Genomic DNA, 23111 nt, shown 5'->3' with positions numbered 1-23111 from the left:
TGACAATGCCCCACAATAGGTTCAAGCCTTTAAGATGGAATACGATGTTATCGAGGACATACATCCGCAAATGTGAGAATTGGTCATGGAAAATTCTATGAAAAGGACATGGTGCTGCAATTGTAGTCGTGGCGGTCATTTGACTGGTTTCTTCCTCTTCTCTATGAAATAAACATCCATTGATTTCTCTTGAAATATATTCGATATTTTTCTATATCAAAATTAAACCTCTCATTGGAAAATCCTTCAGAATGATAAAATACTTCCGCTTCCTTATTCCTTCAAAAGCTTCACTCGAAAACCATAGGAGCTATTTTCTGGATTTTGATACAAAAATCAGTTTATATACAGGGTGGAACAAAAATGTGTACCGAGCTTTCTGTTTGTGATAGTACTTTGAAATATAAGTATAGTTTGATGAATAAACTTATGGCCCAAAACGCATATTGAGGGAAATATATCCTTCCAAAGTTGATTAAATTAAAAAAATTTCTCCGCATAACTTGTAAACGGTGAATGCCACCAAATTGAAATTTCTTGTATATATGTATGTTGTTAAAATACAGTTGTTTATTACACTTTAATATACATTTCTGATATTGTTATAAAGGGTGTTTTCAGAGGGTGAGTCATGATTTTTTCGGAACAACTTCTATAGTTATCGATGAATCTCGTGATGCATCATGTGACTACAAAAACTCAAATATCTCGAAAACTGTTCCGCTTTTTTTGTTTTTGATTAGAGAACCTTTTTCATGTAATTTTCTTTGTTCCATGGAATGCTTCTATTTTTTCACTCAAACGAACACAACGAAAGAAGTTGTGAAAAAAATCATGACTCACCCTCTAAATACGCTCTTTATAACAATATCAAAAATGCAGAAGTGTCATAAAAAAATGTATTTTAACAACATACATTTATGCACGAAATTTTAAACTGGTGGCATTCACCGTTTAGATGTTTTGAGGGGGAATTTTTTCAATTTTATCAACTTTGTAAAGACATATCTCCGTTAAAATGCATTTTGCGCCATATGTTTATTCATCAAACTAAACTTATTTTTCAATGTACCTGTATACTTACTGCATTGGTTCTCCTAGCTCTAGAGAATTCCATGAGTTTTAGAGGCTTAGAATAATGAAATCAAATTTTGAACAAACAATATCCAAAAACCTATGAGGAGGATCTATAAAAATGAAATCAAGAATGAATATTACGATGATAACATTGATCATTTTTCATCGAAATTCTCTAGCTATTACAGTTTATTCATTTTCAAAGGGTTTTTTTTAAATTCCAGATCGAATAATCATGGGTTCAAAACCAACTGAATAGGTTTTTAAGATTTTCAATATGTTTTGAGATTTTGTGTTATGGAAGAATTGTATATATTCGAATCCGGTTTCCAATTACAATTAATGGAAAAATGATTAGGTAAGAAGGTCTCTGCTAGTACCCATCAGAAAAAAAATCAATTGCTACCAGAATTCGACGAAAAAATTATGATCTAACCGGACTTACATGAAAGTTTTTTTTGAAGGAACTTGAGAGAAACGCACAAGATGAAGGATAAATCTAAGAGCAAATAATCACACAAGGTCGCTAGGATAGATCACCCCTGTCAAGGTTCCACAGCATCTTCAGTACAATGTCCCAACTCTCCCACACTTGGCAAAATCCACCAAATTCACTTTCACCAGCTTACCCATCTTCGCTACTATAAATATATGTCTAGTAGGGTTCCTCTAGCATCACATCTTCACCGTTTCACAAACAGTGAAGACAACTTTTTTCTAGTGAGTGCGAGTGCATCGAACAAAATGCGTAGATTTTTGATAGTGGTAAGTTTTGTGACTAGTGGATTAACAGTGATTTTCGAAGAGCACAAGGAATTAAAATGGAAAAGTGATTTTGATCAGAAAAAAGTTGGATTTATGAATTCTGAAGATTTTCACAAATATGGAAATTTTCGTGGAAATTTTCTCAAGAATTCTCAGGATAAATCAGGATATATATTCAGATGATTCAATCAAAAAACTCGGAATATTAAGATTCATTTCAAATTCTCATATCATCAGAGAAACTTTGAAAATTCTTTTTCCAAAAAATTTGATTCTCGTGAATTTTTCGCATACATAATCTTTTCCATTGAAATCGAATGAAAATGTCTTTATGATTAATTCTGAAAACTGGTTAATTGTGCTAATTCGAACAATTATATCCTAAATCACAAAAATGGAAAATTTTTCGTCTAAAATGTCTAAGATAATCTGTCGAATTTTTCATTTTTGTTCTGAAAAAAATCTAACAACCAAAGTAATTACCGAGCAAATTTCAATTGAAAATTCGGTGGCACAAAATATCAGAATCTCTTCCTTTAAAACGTATAAATTACAGTCAATTTATATTTCATTAGATAGTATGATATTTTTATTAGATTATTGTACTCATTCTTCGAAAAAATTTCAAAAATTCTGAAAGTACTAGATTGAAATCTAATTAAAAAACGGAACAATATAAATTCAATATCTTAAATTTCACTGAGCCATGTCAATTGTTGAAAACAATCAAATATTAATGTGAAGCTTTCTTCTTTTCTTCATGAGTCGTCATGTCTTATTTAATCTGGGTAAATTCGTATCCGTCGACAAAATACTTGATTGCAGTAAATTATACATTCTTCATGCAGAGAAATGACATTGAATAAAGACCATTACCTTGAGTATTGATGAAAATATCATTAGAGTTTAATAATAAAATAGAAAGTTGATATTATGTGCAGGATAGTTTTATTTCAACTGAAAACGACTAATGTTTCTTTTTTATCAACAAATGAGCGAAATGGTGAAAAATTCCTATATCATTGAACATACAATGAATCTCAAATTGAAACTTCAGACGGATCATTTTTTCTGAAATTACTTCCTAATATTCAAGCAGAAATAAATATCTATAGGACTTATCAAAACTGTAATATAAAATATTCCGACTGACTATGATATTGAAGAAAACATGTCTTGCCTCAAAAAAACATCAATATTTCTGAAGTGAGGATTGATATGAAGTATTTTTTATTTAAATGTGAAAACCAGAAAAGTAAAAAAAAGACTTCCTATTGAAAAAACAAAGCAGGAAAAACTGGACTCAACTCGATTCGATTAGGGCGAATTCATTGTCAAATTAAATTCTGCCTGTCCGTAAACACGATACTCAGTGAATATTTCAGCAGAATATAGAAAAAAATATATTCAATAATTGTATTGTGAACAATTTAATTCAGAAGAATTAAATTTTCTTCGATAAATTTGCATCAGTTTCATTATCGGAACAATATATCACATAACTACTTTTCATTGCACTAAAATAAATGTCCCAATCAAAATACATAAACTTGAATTGACCTACCAAAATTTCATTTCATCATTTTCAACTGAATCATTCACTAAGCTTTATCTTAAGATATCATTTATTAGATAAATATCTAATGAAATTTTATCATGATATTGTTATTTTCCGATTTCAATCCCGATTGAATAAATTTTTTATACCTATCGAAATTTTGATTTATTAGGTAAATCAGTCAGAGATAAGCAGATATAGCACTGTTTGTTTACCATTATTTCGAAAGGGCCTATAAGTTTATTTTTTTGTGCACTGAAATAAACATTCCTATCAAATTGACTTAATTCAGAATTGATCTATCTACCATTTCTATCCGAATAATCCTTAAACATTATCTCGAGATATCATTTATTGGATTAATATCTAAGAGAATGTAACCAATTTTTTAATTATTATTGTCCGATTCAAATTCTGAATGAATTAATTTTTTACATCTACCGAAATTTTAATTCATTAGAAAATAATAATCAATAAATGATGAAAATGAGTGCACTGATTATTTTCCATTATTTAGAAAGGGCCTATAAGTTCCAATTTTTTGTTTCAGAGCTGTGCACTTGCACTATGTTCTTTAACACCATCACAAGCAGGACAGCTTGCTAAACGTGAAGGTAAGGCAATTTCTCATTACTTCAAATAAACCATACAAATAAGCAGAATCAGTACTGTGGAAATATTTTCAAGAATAAATTGAAATGAATACGCATGGAGAAACTGACATCAACACTTTTTATTAACATAAAATTAATCCTAAGAAAATCGGTGACTCATTCTTTAGTCGTTAGTCTGATACTTATCGTTATACATTTTACATCGAAACATTAAATAAGGGACATCCTGGAGAAAATCCGTTCCGAAATAATTAATAATAGATTTTTCAATTAGCCTGAAAAAATTGGCGAAAACTTGTACGATATATGCGTGTTAGATGAATCGATGCAAAATTTATTGCTTTCATAAAAATCATTATGCAACCGTATACGCTAAAATAATTAAATATTTCCCCACATTTGATAAGATTGTTCTCCTGTAGTTTCTAATATCGAAATCGAGTTAAACAAGCTACATACTCATTAAGAACCATGAACAATAAAACGATAATTCTGTCAGCTAGCAGAATCGTAATAAACTCGATGGCTCTTCGAATGTTTGTCAAATACCTAATTCAGAATCCGCCAATTGAATGTTCCTCAAATAGATTCAACTTTAGTTAACTGTAATTTTCAACCGTTCCATATTTTGAATACCCTTGAAAAACTAGTTACTCAAATCGAATTAGATACACTTATATTTTTTTGAAGAGTAAATACATATGTTAGTTTTACAAATGATACATTTGAGGTTATGAAAAAATTAATTGAGTTGAAAAAACTTCTTAATGTATCAGAAAATCACCTCATTTCCTTATTAAGACTAATTTGAAATTGATACCCAAGTTACATCATAACTGGAAAACTCTTCTTTGTACAAACAGGAAGTAGAATATACAATGATTCTGACTATTCAGTTGATTTAGACAATTTGCAACAAAAACACATTCTATAGCAAAGTTATTCAATTTTCTAATATTTTGTAAAATTTCACAACTTGAAAATAACGGAAAATTCTTCTTAGACTACTGTAGTTGCATGAAGATTTTCCATAAAATACTCACTTGTTATAAGAGAAATAAGGAAAAACTTATTTTAAAATTTTCTTCAGCCTAAATCCTTCGCCAAAGTTGACTTGTTAATGTAGCCCATTAGACACCTATGGAAATTATGGGCAGAAACTGCTTTATACAGGGTGGCCATTTGAAAACGAAACAGACGAGATTACAGACGAAATAAAGTTTTTCGATAGAAATGCTCGGACAGGTCGATTTCTGTTTCGAGGGGACAACTTAAGATGTAGGTTACGGACGCATAGCGCTTCAACCCTTGCTACTACAACCCTCACCCCCAAATTTTGAATAGGGAAGATGGGGTGAGTGATACCTCATTTGAAAGGTATTTTTATACTGATTTCAGCACAGTAATTGTTTTTTCATTTTATGCATTAGTTCTCGAAATATTCTTAACTAAGTATTTGAAAATGAAGTGGTGTTTTCATGGCACTTGTAGTGTTTTGTGAAAAATCGACATTTTGAGCTTCAAAACAACCATGACTGTGGCTTCCTTCCTAACTAACTAACGCATGAATATTTCGAGAACTAATGCATAAAATGAAAAAACAATTACTGTGCTGAAATCAGTATAAAAATACCTTTAAATTGAGGTATCACTCACCCCATCTTCCCTATTCAAAAATTGGGGGTGGGGGTTGTAGCAGCAAGGGTTGAAGCGCTATGCGTCCGTAACCTACATCTTAAGTTGTCCCCCTCGAAACAGAAATCGACCTGTCCGAGCATTTCTATCGAAAACCTTTATTTCGTCTGTAATCTCGTCTGTTTCGTTTTCAAATGGCCACCCTGTATATAATGTTTGCCGTGAAAAAATTATGAAACGATACAAAATATTAGAATCTTCAATAATTTCATAACGATAATTGAACCAAACTCCTTAGCGACCTTTTTTGTTGCAAATTACCTGCAGAATCTTCTCGTGAAATTTAGCCAGAATTAACTTGAGTACCCTGTATGAATCAAGTGGTTTCAAGAATTCATAACACAGTTCTCCAAAACTGAGTCTTTATGCATCTACAAGGATTGAAGGAAAACTTTCTTTCAGCTCCACTACCTGGTAATGGAGGATATTCTTCTGGTGGTCCTTCCAACGGTTACTTGCCTCCCTCTACAGGTGGTGGATCTTTTGGAGGAAATGGAGGTTATTCTGGAGGATCTTCAGGTGGAAATGGAGGTGGTTACTCTGGTGGATCATCTGGTGGTAATGGAGGTGGTTACTCTGGTGGTTCTTCAGGTGGTAATGGAGGTGGTTACTCTGGTGGTTCTTCAGGTGGTAATGGAGGTGGTTACTCTGGTGGTTCTTCAGGTGGTAATGGAGGTGGTTACTCTGGTGGATCTTCAGGAGGTAATGGAGGCGGTTATTCAGGAGGCGGAGGTAACGGAGGTGGTTATTCAGGAGGCGGAGGTAACGGCGGTGGATTCGGAGGAGGATATCCTTCTCCAGCCGCCCCTTCATCTGGCTATGGAGCTCCTCAAAGCCCACCTTCTAGCAGTTATGGTGCTCCCCCAAGTGGTCCAGCTCCTCCTCCATCTTCTTCTTATGGCGCACCTACTGGAGGTGGTACCTTCGGAGGTTCATTCATCAACGGTGGTTCTTCCTCTTTTGGATCATCTTTCGGTGGCTCATCTTCATTCGGTGGAAGTGGTGGATATTCTTCAGCACCTGCACCTTCCAGCGGTTATGGCGCGCCACCAAGTTCCCCACCCGCAACCAGCTACGGTACCCCAATAGCTCCTTCCAGACCTGCCTCGAAACCATCTTCAGGCTATGGAGCCCCACCTTCTCAGCCATCTGGAGGTTATGGAGCCCCACCAGCATCTCCACCTTCATCCAGTTACGGTGCTCCCCCATCTAGGCCAGCTCCTTCCAGACCATCCTCTAGTTATGGTGCCCCACCATCCTCTCCTCCATCCTCCAGTTACGGAGCTCCTCCTTCAAGACCATCATCCAGCTACGGTGCCCCTCCATCTAGACCTGCTCCTTCCAGACCATCCTCAAGCTACGGTGCCCCACCAGCAGCTCCTCCATCATCTAGTTACGGTACTCCTCCATCTAGACCAGCTCCTTCTTCAGGCTATGGTGCCCCTCCAGCATCACCTCCATCTTCTAGCTATGGAGCTCCTCCATCAAGGCCATCATCAAGCTATGGCGCTCCCCCATCCAGACCAGCTCCTTCCAGACCTTCCTCGAGCTATGGTGCTCCACCTGCAGCTCCCCCATCCTCTAGCTATGGAGCTCCTCCTTCAAGGCCATCTTCAAGCTATGGTGCTCCACCAGCAGCTCCACCATCTTCAAGTTACGGTGCTCCACCAGCTTCCCCACCATCATCCAGCTATGGAGCTCCAAATGGAGGAGGAAGCAGTTTCGGAGGTTCATCTAGCTTTGGAGGCTCATCCAGTTTCGGAGGTTCATCCAGTTTTGGAGGTTCAAGCTCCTTCGGTGGCTCAGGAGGATACAGCGCACCTGCACCAGCTCCATCTTCCAGTTATGGTGCACCAAACGGTAATGGAGGTGGAAACGGGTACAGTTCATCAGGAGGCAACGGAGGAGGCTTTGGTGGTGGATCACCTTCTGGTAGCTATGGAGCGCCTCCAGCATCTCCCCCTAGCTCTAGCTACGGTGCTCCTCCTTCAGGTCCTTCTAACGGAGGCGGTCAAAGCTATGCTAGCAATGGAGGATATTCGTACTAAGATTTCGAAAATAGAAAAATGTATATAGATAGGCGTAATTATTTATTGACGAATCTGATTGCAGTATTATAAAATTTTTGTATACTTTTTTATCGAATAAAACTTTTATATCAAATCCAAATATTGTTTCCATGGAAATATCTCTGGAAATAAAGAAAGGGCAGTTCCTACTCACCTTACCAAACAAAAAACAAACATGAGACAGTAAATTTTTGACAAAGCATATTGATATTAGATGCATTACAGCCAGCAGAAATAATTCCTTCGAATTGAGTTATGTTGGACGGAATTGTAAATTTTGCAGAAAATGTTATTTTCCTATTAATCGAAGACAAAGTCGATAAGCATTTTCCGATACAAATCTGGACCTTGATGAATGGAGTTATTCAGTAATCTCCATATATTTTTCATGGGATTCAAATCTGGGGAACGGAGTCACCATGGCAAAATATGAACGCCTTCTTTTGAAATGGTTATATAGGAAAATATATGTTCAAAAAAGTGTCTTGTGAACATACCATTTGATAAAATCAATACCATGCCTTCTAAAGCAGCATTTTATCCTCCTAAGGCCATCGTACATTTTGCCAATTATTTGTTTTGAATATTGTTCTATTGCCAAAAAATCAAGTAATATAAACTATTATTTTTAAGTATACCTAGCACTTTCAATGTCACCGATTCTATCGGTAAATTGAGCTTATCAATTAGAAAATGAAGGGGAAGAAAGATAATGGTTCTCGAGTTTGCTTTATTCTTACAACATTACTTCAACTATTATGCTAAAACTGAAAAATACACTGAACAATGATATATGTCAGCAAGATTTTTTTTTGGTATCGTGTATAATTTTCAACAGACTATAAAACTCCAAATCAAACATAAATATTCAATTCGCAATAACAACAGTTATAAATGATTCATGATCTGTACACAAAGTTCACAACTCAGGTGCTAAATGAAGCATTGAATGAGGTTTCAATTGATTTTTTCACCTAAATTTGATATGTTTCTATTGTTTCTGCATTGCCATTTCAAGTCTTATGTCTCTTGTACATTATAATGATAATACAATGTTATCAACGTCTTTCTTCATCACATAAGAACACCAGAAGAAAAAATGAAATACGAAATTTGAAGAATGTTCTTGGATTGTAATAAATCTTCTACTTAGGAGCACTAATATATAACTGAAACTTTTAGTGCTTTAATCAATTGCTACAATTTTAATTTCACCTCAGCATGAATATTTGTGTTATTTTTCAGTTCATTTCCCTGCTAAGAGAAGAAGAATAAATACATCCTCAAACTGATTCAAGTACCTAATAGGTGATACAGAATATTCCAAAAACTATCAATCAGCAAACCTCGTATTTCTCGAAATTTGACAACCAGAATGAAATGGACACTAATACTGGATATAGTACATATATACACCCAAAAATGGACACTAGAATATATTTTGTAAGGAGCAACAATGATATGTTTACGTTACGTTTTTCTGTAATTTTTTTGACTTACAGATATCACACTGATATTATTGGAAACTATACATAAACCTATTGAACTTAATCAACAACTCTCCAGGGTCTACCGCGTTTATTATTATTATTATTAGTCTATTGGCTAAGCATTCACAGATGGTGCAATAAAATCACAGTTCAATCAATACTATAAATGAGTCTTCAATTTAAGAGGAAATATAAGTATACTGAAAAATCCAATATCTTCGTTGTAGTAACTTCAACCTAAAAGTTAGCGGTTCATTTGACTTACTTTATTTCCACAAAGCTAGAAATTTTTTAAATAACGCTTTGTTATCTGTCAATTAGACATATACTGTTGCATCATCATCAACTTATTATGTTTTCAAGAGAAACTTGCAAGCTTCAAAATTGGTTGACAATTTTTTTACACAGAAACAAATATATATACCGACATATGTCAATTGTAATCTTGTGTGGGTTAATTGAAAAATTTTTTTAAAATAAAATTCGATAACGGAATCACAAAATTCTAACCATCTTTCAGGAAAAGGATTAGTCAAATGAAACGCCAGCTCACCTGCTTTTTATCAAATCAAATTATGAATGCATCATCTGTGAACATTTCAGTTGCAACCTCAGATCAATAATTTTTAATTGATCTGTGGTTTTCACCCAGAAGACTAATGACCGACCAGCGGTTGTCTTTACGATCTAACTAATTTAGCACCTATTTAAACACAACCCATCTTAAAAACCGGTTTGGCTCTCTGGTTTGGGGGCTGACTTATTCCTGCCCCCACTGCTAATACTACCACCCCTTAAAGCAGCTACATCATTTGGTGTAATATCGTCATCTATTTCTAATGCGGGATTAATCCTTCCATTCCTTTCGTCCTTACCTACCAGAGTTGCTGCGCCATACAGTTTGCCCATCGCTCCAGATGACATCATAGACATCTGTTCCCCTTCTTCCAAAGGATCCCCCACTCTCTGTACGTCTTCAGGTATGTTCACGACGCATCTGAAGAAGTCGTAGCCAGGAGCCAATCTTCCAGTTTCGAAGACCCACTTCGTCCACCAAGATACGCCGATTAAAGTGACCAAAGACATCAGCATGGCCATGGTTCTGAAGGGGAAGAGCTGTCTATGCTCCTTTTCATCCCATCCAGGATAATGGATCATAGGCTCCAGATTCATCAGAGGTTCACCACCGGATAAACGTACGAAAAAGGCGACTATGTATGCTGCGAGGCTGCCGTAGGTGTTGCAGTAGTCTTTGAAATGTACCACCATGAGCAGTTGGGGAAATAATATGACGTAAACCAGGTCTGAACACATAGACCTACAAAAAAATTCAAGAAGTTGAAAAAGTTCATTAAATGAAAAGAACAGTAATTATGATTGAAAAAGTGAAAAATGAGCAGCTGGTAGAGTTGAAGTTCAGTGGGCAGAAGTTCAGTTGGAAAAGTTATATATGGATCAATTAGTATCAATAGAATAGATACGAATATCTGACACAAGCTGAAGAAATTACGTAAGAGATCTCTTCCAAATTAATGACTTGACTTGAGAAATATGATACCTAGTTGATAGAAAATTGATGCTTGTATCTAATTGCATTTTCTACTTCAATTCGGGAATTGGACTCCAGCCAAAGGGAGTATCGATTTGGGATTCATCAATCACCTGTAGTTTCGTGTATTTATTGTGTAGTAAATTAACCTTCAGTCGAGCTCTAGTATAAGGAAAATACAAGGAAGGTCAATGCTGACGATGCCTACTATCGAACAGAATTCTTCTATTGACCGCTTGTTCCAAATAATAGAGCCATCATATGGATGCATTTTTTCACAATAAGTCGAAAAACACTCATACGATAAATTGGAGTAATATTAAGGCTTATGCAAAATTTTGTGAATATCTTATCAATGGAGCTAATTTCGAAACAACCTTCACATTATTATTTTTGACCTTCGAAGTGGTGAGAATTTCAACCAATTTCAAACCATTAACAGTGCTGTGTCTGAAGTCGCGATGTAAAACACTAATGAAGCTGGTTCTCACAGAGGATACTAGATTCGGGATCAATGATACTTAAAGCACCCTTTGGTGTTTACCCAGTGAAGATCATTGACTGCAATATTGAATAGAAAAAGGTTGGTTATCCTATCACGTGACCATGAAGGAAAGGGTACACACGTTTGAAATTCAATGAAATAGTATTGATTATATCAATACTGGAACCAATCAAAATTTTCAGGAGATGTGAACATCATGGATCTCACTATTGGTGTTGACTCGTTCTCTCTACATAATATTATTAGATGATGGCTTGGGTTATAAAACATAAAAAAACCAGAAAAAGAAGGCCCAAATTGAGGCTATCTATTCCCCTGAACCAGGAACCATCTCTCTTACAAGCAGATAGACTAGAATACTCTATGTGATATTAGGAGTATTAAATGAAATTTCAAAAGGTCATACACATAGAATGAAGCGGATACAAAGGCCAAGCTAAGAAAGTTGAAATAACATAAAATATGTTCTTTGCTGCCTAGGAGTATCGTTATTCCTTAAAACCTCGGGATAGAGACAAAAAGGTGAACTATGTATGCCAAGATATAATTGTCTAGACTTTTAAAGGCAATAAACAATTCAATAAACCTGCAAAAAAGGAATCAATTGTACCACCCGATAGGCTCAAACTATTTTCTGAGTTTGGAAAAAAATAATACAAGGCAGAAAGTCAGCAATGGAAGAAATCCTTCTGGTGTCCACTTGGGCTCCACAAGAAAAGGAGGATACCAGCTTCGAATTATTGTGGAAATGATGAAAAAGCACTTTCAGTATAAATACCTCATAGGCTGTCATCAGATTAAATTTGATTATTGTAAATTGAACATGGAAACAGATAAACATACTGTGTAAATGACCAAAACTTCAAGGCCTAAGAAGCACACTTCCAAATGACTACCAAGTGATACCCAATGCTCCCATAGACGTTGACAGATTCTAATATAGCGTTGTTGAGTGGGATGTTGAAGAAAAAAAAAGAAACTGGTAGTACCTAGTTCTGAAGAGCTGCGGTTTAAAAATAGGAATCTCGAGAAAAGAATCTATCTTAATGTTGACATTGCGAATTGAGTTTTGGGAGGAAAATGTTACTCAAGGGTCAAGATGTATGTATGAATGGTACAGTGCATTCAGTGGTAGTCATGTGTATACACTCACCATAATCCGTAAATAGAAGGAATGGTCAACGCCATAACTGTTGCCAAAAAACCAACTATCAATATGGACACTCTCATCACCCAAATGATCTCCATCTCACTAGCTTTCTGCCTGAATATCAATTTGTAGACGTTCCTAGCAAACATTGAAGATGCAGATAGCACACTAGAATCTGCACTTGACATAACAGCTGCCGAAACAGCTCCCAAACCGAAGAAAGAAACGAAATCTGGAGTTAAATACTGTAGCACCATGGGAAGAATCATACTAGTTTCATCTTGGCTGAGTGGATAAGGACCTTTGTAATCTGTCTCGTTCCATGCTGAAAAAAAAGAATTGTGCTGAGTAAGTAAGTATGGACCATTCGTGGAGTAATGCGGGAATTCTAAAACACGATAAGTGGATCTAACCATCAAATTCTCTACGATAGATCTGAAAATTACAAATATCACGAATTTTTAATTTATTTTTAGATGGTTTGTTTAGGGGTTCCTCAAGATTTCATTCAAGAAACAAAATTTTACAATAAATTGCGAATTTTCTCAAAATAATAAAAGAGTTTGAAATTAGTGGCCCCATTTAATAGAAGTTAATTTCAGTTTCAATATAAATTCAAGTATAAAACTGAATTTTCGTTAAGAATTTATATAAGATGTAGTAAAAAGTAATCCATCATTTTTGCATGAAAAACAAGGCTTCAGTCAACATAGTTAGAATGATCCGATTTATGTCAAATAAGCGTGGTTTTTTTCGATTACTTTTGAAAGTAATATCATTATGTCTCTGTCATAGAAGCCCTCATCCCTATTGGTAAAAATTTGAGACAAAAATTTTCACAAACCGTTTCCGCCATCTCACCGCTTTTCGACCACGACCGTTTCCGCTTGACGTTGTCGTAAGTGATCCACTTTTTATCACCAGTCACCAACCGCTGCCTAAGGCCAGCCTTATGCAAATTGTTTCAAACGGTTTTAGGTGCAACTATAGCTCTTGGGCAATCAAAACAGTGGTTACATGATGGTCGGACGTGACAATGGTTCGAGATAATATCCTATAAAATAAAAAACCATAGTGTAAAATTTGCGGTGCTTTTAATAACCTGGCTTCTTCTCAAAACTGAATAGAAAAGGATGTGAAACGGTTTGATCGGTCTGTTCGTAATGATCCAATTGCTTTGACGTTCGAATGTGCAAAGATCATCGCTACACCGCTTTCTGTAAGAAGATCTAAAGTTGCACCCCTATAAAATTCAATTGGTGCAAGAATTGAAACACCACGATGGGATTCGGGCAATTTCCAGACAAATTCATCTTTAGGAAAGGTGACATTAATTCCTGAAGCCTATGAACCTGTGGGTTTTCTTAAGAGGGAATACCTCTACGTGGCTGCTCAGTTCAAAACGAAATTAGAGATATTTCTCTTCACAAATCAGCAATTTTTATGGGATTTTCACATGATTTCCTTGAACAATCTACATGGAAAAAATTAAATATTTTTAATTTGCGAATTAAAAAAAAAACAATTTTGGTAACTTTTCGTTGTTCGCAAAAAATTGATGATATGTACTTCGTACAAAGCACTGATATATTTTTGAAGAAAAATTCGTGAAAAAACCTACCAGAAGTCAGCACAAACCATAATTTCGTGAAAGTCATCGTACAGTACTGTCCTCTACTTATTTGCTTCAAAAAAAAAAAAAGGAGATGAAGTGAACGTACAACTTCATATAGTTAGCGTACAAAATTTGGTCATCGCAGGAGCGCCAAAAAAGCACTGAGATGCGAAAAACCACGTGGTGGTAATCCCTCTTAAATCCAAAGTTTACGTACGTAAACCAACTTTCCTGACCAAATTGAATATATAGTGGAACACAACTGCCAGATTGTTAGAGTGTTAGATTGAATGAGTGTCGTGAATGCGAGTGAAGACATTTGTACGACATTATTTTCAAAAAATGAATTCCCAAAGAGTACATTTTCCAAATTTATAAAAATATTTTTGCATCAAACAAATATTTCTTTCAATCGGTTTTCATAAATAAATTTTTGTTTACAACAATTTTTTTTTTGTTTTTGAAATTTTTTTCCTAAATATTCAACAAATAGCCATTCGATTGAAATGAAGAAGTTTTGACTTTTAATTTGTGTTCAATAGATTGAATGAAATTCTTGGAACAAAAATATACATGCTAAGGATGGTGAAAAAATTACATTCAAACCAATTCAAACAATCGCGTTCCGGAGTTCATGTCAGTACTTTCATCATTTTACCTACAATAAGTTTCCTCGATTCAGTTTCGATATTTTCAGGAGATTCATCTGGGTATTTCGTTCCCCTATAAAGGTCAGTAGAAAAAGAACTGACATTCGAATCGAGTAATGTGTTCTATGCACGCTAAGGGTCAATAAATTATTTCATCGGTTCCTCAACGACCTGACCTCACTTCCGAAAATATGCGTGAATGGAGCTATTTCTGTAAAGTACGAATGATCGATATTTAATTTCCTCTGTTTCCCTCGATTGATATCGACTTTACAAACAAGGGACGATTTGAGTGACATTTTCATTACAGTAAGAAAGAAAATAAAACAATCTCTAAATGACGCTTCCCATGAAATATTGATAATGCAATTATCTTTTGAACATTCAAGTTCACATACCTTTATGTTTAGTCTATTCTTCGCCCGATATCGAATATAAAGTATTGAATCTATGCTTATAGGAATATTAAATCTTTTTTTATTTCTGCTTGAATATTATATGGTTCTGGTAACATTATCAAATGGAATTACATATTAAACTTCAATGTTGTAATATAAATATTCTAACAAATTCGTAACTTGCTGGTATCTGTAATCACTGAAATATTAGGTTTTATTTTCAGAAATTTCGCTCGAATTTTCTGTAATTCTGAAAATACGATTCACCCAGAATTTCGCACTGATCTTGAAATACATAGACGTACAACTTTGCTTCTGCCGGCTATATTGTAAAAAGCAGGGTATACATTCATGATTCAAAGTATTGTCCATCGATGGACACTGCTGTCTCTCATATTTCGGGCAGCGTACGAATCCCGCTTTGAAAGAATTGGTCATCTTTTGAAGCGATCCACGAATCGATCCAATTTTTACTTCTTCATAAGATCGGAAGTGCTGGTCAGCCAGGGCGTGTACCACAAATCGAAACAAGTGAAATCTGAGGAAGCAACGTCTGGAGAATACGGCGGGTGGGGTAGGACTTCCCATTTTAACATTTCCACGTATGTCTTGACAACTTTCGCAACATGGGGTTATGCTGTAAAATCACTTTATCATGTCTCTCGTTGTATTGCGGCCGATTGTCTTTCAATGCTCGGCTCGAACGCATCCATTGCGTTCGAAAACGATCGCCTGTAATTGTTTCAGTGAGTTTTAACAAATTATAATACACTACGCCGAGTTGGTCCCACGGAATAGTGAGCATAACCTTGTAACCCTGAATATTCGGTTTGGCCGTCGATGTGGAAGCATAGCCGGGTTATCCCTATGATTTTCTGCGCTTGGGATTTTTCCAATGAACCGTCACCAATCTCCAGTTACAATGCGATGCAGAAATCGCTTCCGTCTTTGCCTTACAAGCAGCTGTTCACAAGCAAACAAACGCCGTTCAACATTTCTCGGCTTATATTCGTACGACACCCAATTTCCTTGTTTCTGAATCTTCCCATGACTTTCAGGTAATTTGAAATGGCTTGTAACGTCATTTCCAATGATCCTGCTAATTCTTGTTGCGTTTGACACGAGTCTTGATCAAGTAATGCCTCCAATTCTGCATCTTCGAAAACCTTCTCTCCTGGTCTTTGACGTCAAAATCACCATTTGAGAGTTGAAACTGCTCTCGGCATGTTCTTTCACTAATAGCAGCCTCCTCATAGACATATGAGAGCATTCGAAGATCCTCAGCCGCCGATTTTTTCATATTAAAGCAGAAAATTAAGACCTTCCGGCAAATGACCAGAATTTGGCTCGTGAGCTGACATGTTTAATCGGGAATAACTTTATGATGCAGACATAAATCAGCTGACATGTTTAATAGGGAATAACTTTATGATGCAGACATAAATCGACTTATATTTCGATGGCTTTATGTTTACAAATACCTAAGCTTATTGTATGACATTTACGACGTATTTATTTCGACAACCACTTACTGTTACAACCTTCTATTGCAAAACGGCGGAAACAAAGTTGTACACCTATTACATAGTTAGTTTATCTCTACAATTGCAATCTGGACTTGGTCGTATCAGTTTCTATATTCTTATTGAATTTTCAGGTATGAAGCTTTAAGTTGTTATCTGACATGGAAATAAATTTTCATCTCGGGCAAGCATAAGCAATTATAAGATAGAATAACCAAAAATTCATAACTATATTTACTGATGTCCTAATTGAATATCTTCAAAAGCTATCAAATTAAATTAATACTAACAGAAAACGTTAAAAATTATCCTGACTGAAACATTTACCCCAGACACAGCAAATTTCACACTATGGCTTATTATTTTCTCGTTGAATATTTCAAATAATGAAAATATTATTTGAAAAATGAGGACAGCACTGACGTGAAGTATGGAGATTTTAAGCACTCGTTCATTAACTGCACCATTGTAGACCACAGAACTTCAAACAGGATTTTATGAAATGTCATTTATCACAACGTCATTGTTGTCGATTTTTCATCCTAATGGTACGATATTCCTAAAATTCGACACGCACATTCAGCTTGGAGGCATACGCAAAAAAATATTTCAAATTGACAGAATATTGAAACAAGTTCATAGTGGATATACTATTATACTAAAGTGGTAGTAACCCAGATAATATTTATAAGGGTTTAATGAACAGTATCAATATCGATGTCGTCATCTTCAGAAACTAAAAGCTACTTTCACTATCTACCACTACTTTTAGTTTCTAAATATGTCAACATTGTTGTTGGTTATAAAATTATGCAGATTAGAGTGAGTACTACAACTACAGCTTTTATTACAAGTGGAAAAATAATACGTGATGAATTGACGAAATACACACCTGTACCCTTCGCAATAGCACCAATGAGTACCGGAGGTATAGCCATCAAGATACACCCAAAAGCAGCCACATAACTCAAAACTTGAGCTCTTCCTGCAGACTTACTGGACAGCACTCTCTGGAAGTAGACCTGCCAAGGTATCCCACCAAATATCAGCAACAACCCATTATCAATATACAACCAAAACTCATCTTTACTGACCGATCCAATCCAATCATGCTCCAGAGAAGACAACGATTGAACGTGTTCATTGGTCCAGGAGAAAGGTATGCACATCCACAACCCAATGAAAATGCAGAATAGCTGGATGACATCAGTGTAAGCCACTGAGTACAACCCGCCAAACAGTGTATAGAACACTGCTATGCAAGCACTGAATATAACGCTGGTTCTGTGGTCCATATCTATGATCACGCTTAAGGTTGCTCCAAGGGCTGCTAATATGCCAGCTGCCCAAAACACCTCACCGCATAGAGCTGGGAGGAAGAGAAGCCCTCCCATACGTTCTCCAAACGTGTCTTGGAGAGGATCAAGCATAGTGATGTAACCCTGTTTTCGCATTGGATTGGCGAAGAAGATCCCTCCAAATACAAGGCTGAGGGAGTATCCGAAGGGGGCTTGGCACCATACGAGTCCTTGGGTGTAGATGGCCTCAGCAGTTCCGTTAATGTAACCACCTCCTACCCACGTAGCTGGAAGAAGAGAAAGGTCAATATGCAGGGTGACTCTTCAAGTTGTTAGGTTTTTCCAGATTCGGTTCAGGCGAAAAGATACAGTATGGGCAAAATTAGAATTAGAACCACCTAATTATACCAGAGATATATTATTTTGTAATTCAGTCTACTTAATATTCCATATTTCAAAATTCACATATAAACTTATACAAATTTATAATGATAAACTCTGGTTTCCATTAAAAGACACAACTTTATGTTATAGCTCAGTAAGGAAACTCTTTTGAAAGGTTAGAGCCACTGGTTTGCTATCAAAAGAGAGAAACAGAGAAGTTGAAATCGCACAAATTGCAATTATGGTCTATAACTCGAATAAAAGAAGATAGAGGAATGCATTTAACGGATTATAAGTTTCTCAAAAAAAGTTAAGATATCCCTAATTTAGCACACCCTGTAAAGGCTATACTGAAGTGTCAAAATAAATATCGTTTTTCTTTAGGTCATTCACATGATCATTCTGAACTAAAGGAATTTTAGGGTCAGTAATAACTTCAAGACGATCTAATAAATTCTACGAAACTAAGTAGCAGTAATAGAATACTGAATCATTTTGAAGAATAAAATTATTCTTAATCGTTTGTCAGAAAACTCACCTTTTTGAAGCTATTCAAGGTTGAACTATTTTTAATCAATAACACATTAATAAAATTACACTCTGATTATAGATCCACCTCTGAGCAAGGAAATGCTTTGGACACAGCAACGGCCATGTTGCCGCGTTTTGTTGATGAGGGACAAAATCTTTTTTTTTTCGCTGGCTGCTCCAGAATTAATGATTTAAATTGGAGTTTGATCGCAAAATATTAGCTTTGTTTCACTTGATATAGACTAATAACACTTTGTTTTGTATGTATTCTTAGTGATAATGAATTATTTTTCTGAAATATTTCAACTAACATAGGGAATAAAATACTAGATATACCTATGTGATCCGAATCAATTTTTGAGGTATACATTTATTAGAAACGTCGTTTTCATTTTCGAATAGCTTCTCCCACTGTTCTCCAATGAAATAAATGTATTCATCATTATTTCATTTTGGGGCAATCGATAAAATATAAGCTGGGGCGCTGTAATATCACGTGATTATAACATGCAAAATGAAATATTTTGCAAATTCATTCTTAATATTCGTGTATCTAGCATGATTCATCCAAACATGTAATATAATTCATAAAACTTCGATGTTCATATTCGTTGATGATTTTAGGTTATTAGCCTGCTGTGAACATTTTGCCAGAGCCGAATCAGGAAATTGTAAATGAAAAAAATGGTTTAATTTAATGCAGACCTTAAGACTCTTCTTGTATATGAGAGTTTCAAGAACAGAAACTTTAAATCTTACCAGTCATTGTGAATATGCCAACGAAGAGACCGATGTTCCTTCCTGCCAGCATAACCTCTTCTTCTGAGTCATTTCCTGCTTCTTTTTTTCTTCCGGCCCATATCCCAACACCAAGGATCAAAATGTAAAATAATACAATTGAAACAACTCCTGCAACGTTAATCATCTTCCTTATCTGAAAATGAAGTACTACTTTCAAACACCATTTTTAAAGGGATTGCAGATTTTTTTTCTGACAAATTGGCACACCTGTCCAGGTTACTAGCGCAGAGTTTGAGTCATCTGCCATTCAGTTTATTAAAAATTCTAAGATTTTTCATTTCATCTCACAGTTTCTTCAATTTTCGCAATGGTTTCAAATATTTTTCAAGAATTTTGTGTTGAAAATAGAATTTCGGTAGACAAACCTTACATCGGAAAATGCCTAACATTACTTTGGATCAGTTTCAGTGTTTTGCTTTCAATAGTTGTTTAAGAATTAGGTTGAACTCAATAAAAGAGTTTTTATCAAATCTTAACTTCAAATTCGAATTTTAAGGCTATGGCTAGCCCTAAGATCCTGCCTTATAATTTCCAAAACCAACAAATTGTGGAGATTTATCCATTGGTAGGTACATATTGAAATTGATCTTAATGATCTCTTTGTTTCATAATAGAATGAATATTTTTGTTGGGGCATGCGTAAAAACTTTTTCGCGTTTTATGACTCGTGGGTTCTAGAAAAGGTCCTGAGAGTCATCTCCACAAGAAGTACAAGGATAATACCAATAAAAATCACTTGTGTGTAAATAGGAAAAAGTTATTTTACCGCAAAAAGTCATATTGCCAATCATTTTTTTTAATTCATGATCAATTATGTATATCTATCTAGAGCATCTATAAAAAGACTAAGCATATGATATTTCACTAATTTTGCGTTAGATGATTAAATTTTTGATTGGTTTCTGAATTGAAATCAGAACAGAAACGAGCCCAGAAATAAAATCAGAATAAAATTCGAAATAAATTTTTCGAAATTTTCAAATTTCAGTAATTCACCTTTTATGTTATCATACGGTTATGAGAATTCCTTAGACGTTAACTATTACAGAACTCCTGTGTTCAATACCTTCTTGAATATTGAATTTCATCTGTTTTTACTTTGTGTAAATTAATAGTATTCATGAGAAAGAAATGTAAGACAGTTTTCTTTCATAAATTTTTTTTTGAAAATTAAAGTTTATCAATAATTTATTCTTAGAAAATATTCAAGAGAGTTTAACAATCGAATGATAATTTGAATGAAACGACTTTTTCATACTTTGCTGGAAAGCATAATACATATATGTATCCTAAGAATTGACTAATGATTTAGTTTTGGATCTTTGAAATTTCAATTGATTCCTGAATTGACATAAGAACACTTCACTTCCCATAAAAGTTCGAAGAAGCATGCGCAGAAATCGAATGATAATAAAACTTTCAGGGATTTTCATATTCAAATAACCCACCTTTTATATGTATGAAATATAGTTAAATATCATCAGCTATCAGTAATTTTTGAGGGGAAATGAAAGAGGAACTAGAGATTTTGACTTCTTCTTGAATATTTGACCAAATCGGTTTTTCCTTGTACCAAATTCGTTGTAAATTAAAAAAAAAATTATGAAATTGTGGTAAAATTGCATTTTTTCCCATTGAAAGTTTTTGTGGAAATTAAATTTCATCATTATTTTATCCTGAATGGATATTCCAGAAAGGTTTGAAGTTCAGAATTCAAATGAATCCTTGGTTCAATACTTGGGTAGAAAATATTATTGCATTTTAAGGTTTAGCTGTGAAGATATAAGGAACACAAAGTACTTTACCTTCTCTAAAACAGCTATTTATAGGAGCACTTATATAGAGGCAAATTTACAAAAAGTCTAACAAAATATATGCTTTAAAAACACCAACAGTTTCATTGTGCAACTTATGAATTAATCAACTATGATGGTAATTAAGGGTGAGATTTGCAACAGTCACCCCAACGTAGGGAGGTTTTTTGAGAGGGGCTGTTTCTCGTCCTAAAAGCCAGGCCACACATGAGCAAACGTAAACGTCATCAAGCCACCCGGACCACGATACCTGGAGAACGAGTGCATGGGAGGACTCCCGGTGAAGAACTGCTCCAGGTCGGCGTGAGTATTGATCCTGGCGTGACGTCAATGTGCCCCAGGTCTCCATTGGAGGAACGGACGCCCTCCCCCCTCGCAATTCCCTTCGGTGGTGAAATGTGAAGGCGTAGCTTCGGAACCCATTGGAGATGCCTTCGGTGTAGGTGTTATGCCACCCCCGCATATTGACATCAAAGATGCGATTGTTCGTTCGGAGGTTGTTTTTTGGATGGTTTAATGGACGATTTGGGGTTGTTCTTTGCATTTTTTTCGGGACGGTAATTATGAATTTGTACGGCATTTTCTTTTTGTGTTTATGATTACAACCGGTCAACAGGCATTTTGGTGCCGTGATTTTGCAACTGTTTTTAATTAATTTTTGGGCGCAGTAACCGAAATAGTCTTCAGTTTTTGTCTATTAGATTCATTTCACGAGATATGCAACATTTGGCATTTTTATTTTTTTCCTTGCCTATATTTCACGTTGTAGATAACTATTACTTTTGCCACTTCACAAAAATACATGGATTTAAGTATTTATCAACTGAAACAAATGGATTCAAGTATTTACTGCAAAATGTACATACCTCAAAAATTTCCTCTTATACCTATGTCTTTCTGGTATAGAGCTTAGTATTAGGGTAGATTTGCTGAAGGCTTCGACAGTAGTCGGCCATCATGTGATATTCCATCGTCCTTGATATCGATCTTCAATGTCCTGATAGAATCTTTTCCATGTTCGTCACCAAAAACACCCAAGTGTTCTGGAAATTGATCTAGGTGGCTTTGGAGGTAATGAACTTTTATGCTCATGTTACAACTGGAAATTTTAAAATTTGAGTGCATATTTTGCACTCATTTTTATTTTTAATTATCTACTCTATGATTCCCAAGAACATGTTCGTCACCAAAAACACCCAAGTGTTCTGGAAATTGATCTAGGTGGCTTTGGAGGTAATGAACTTTTATGCTCATGTTACAACTGGAAATTTTAAAATTTGAGTGCATATTTTGCACTCATTTTTATTTTTAATTATCTACTCTATGATTCCCAAGAACATTTTGTATATCTTGAGCAATGAACAACATCAGTTATTGGTTTGGTCAATTAGGATCTTTAACAAGTGGTTTTATTTGAGGACCTTCAAATACACTAGCGCAGCTACCAACAATTCAGAGAAAATTTGTCAATTGAAAAACATGTCTCTAATAGATTTTCGTTTATTATTTATAACCCAGCATCATTTATTGCTTCGATCGGAACCAATATAGAAATAATTTTTTGGGGATTGATCCTCAAAGATAACCATAAAAATCGAATTTTATTGACACCAGGTAGTTCAGTA

At 35.1% G+C, this 23111-nt stretch overlaps 2 protein-coding genes across 4 annotated transcripts; one reads left to right on the top strand and one right to left on the bottom strand.

Moving 5' to 3' along the window:
• Positions 1 to 1741: 1741 nt before the first annotated feature.
• Positions 1742 to 7878, top strand: LOC123671134 (loricrin). The gene is made up of 3 exons (XM_045604827.1): positions 1742 to 1842; positions 3951 to 4014; positions 6112 to 7878. The coding sequence occupies exons 1-3, from the start codon at positions 1822 to 1824 to the stop codon at positions 7755 to 7757; spliced, it is 1731 nt and encodes a 576-aa protein (XP_045460783.1). The 5' UTR covers positions 1742 to 1821; the 3' UTR covers positions 7758 to 7878.
• Positions 7879 to 8494: 616 nt separating this feature from the next.
• Positions 8495 to 22560, bottom strand: LOC123671133 (high-affinity choline transporter 1). Of its 3 annotated transcripts, none has more exons than XM_045604825.1 (5): positions 22353 to 22560; positions 19631 to 19805; positions 17551 to 18243; positions 12476 to 12797; positions 8495 to 10586 (listed from the first exon to the last, which is right to left on the bottom strand). In XM_045604825.1, the coding sequence occupies exons 2-5, from the start codon at positions 19794 to 19796 to the stop codon at positions 9992 to 9994; spliced, it is 1776 nt and encodes a 591-aa protein (XP_045460781.1). In that variant the 5' UTR covers positions 19797 to 19805; positions 22353 to 22560; the 3' UTR covers positions 8495 to 9991. The 3 variants fall into 3 exon arrangements, with proteins under 3 accessions (XP_045460781.1, XP_045460780.1, XP_045460782.1); XM_045604824.1 differs by lacking the exon at positions 22353 to 22560 and adding an exon at positions 21478 to 21761; XM_045604826.1 differs by lacking the exons at positions 19631 to 19805; positions 22353 to 22560 and adding an exon at positions 18879 to 19030.
• Between the last annotated feature and the right edge of the window lie 551 nt (positions 22561 to 23111).

This window comes from Harmonia axyridis, chromosome 1, assembly GCF_914767665.1.
Source record: "Harmonia axyridis chromosome 1, icHarAxyr1.1, whole genome shotgun sequence".
NCBI classification, from domain to species: Eukaryota; Metazoa; Arthropoda; class Insecta; order Coleoptera; family Coccinellidae; genus Harmonia; species Harmonia axyridis.
This window is presented reverse-complemented; position numbering and strand designations above follow the sequence as displayed.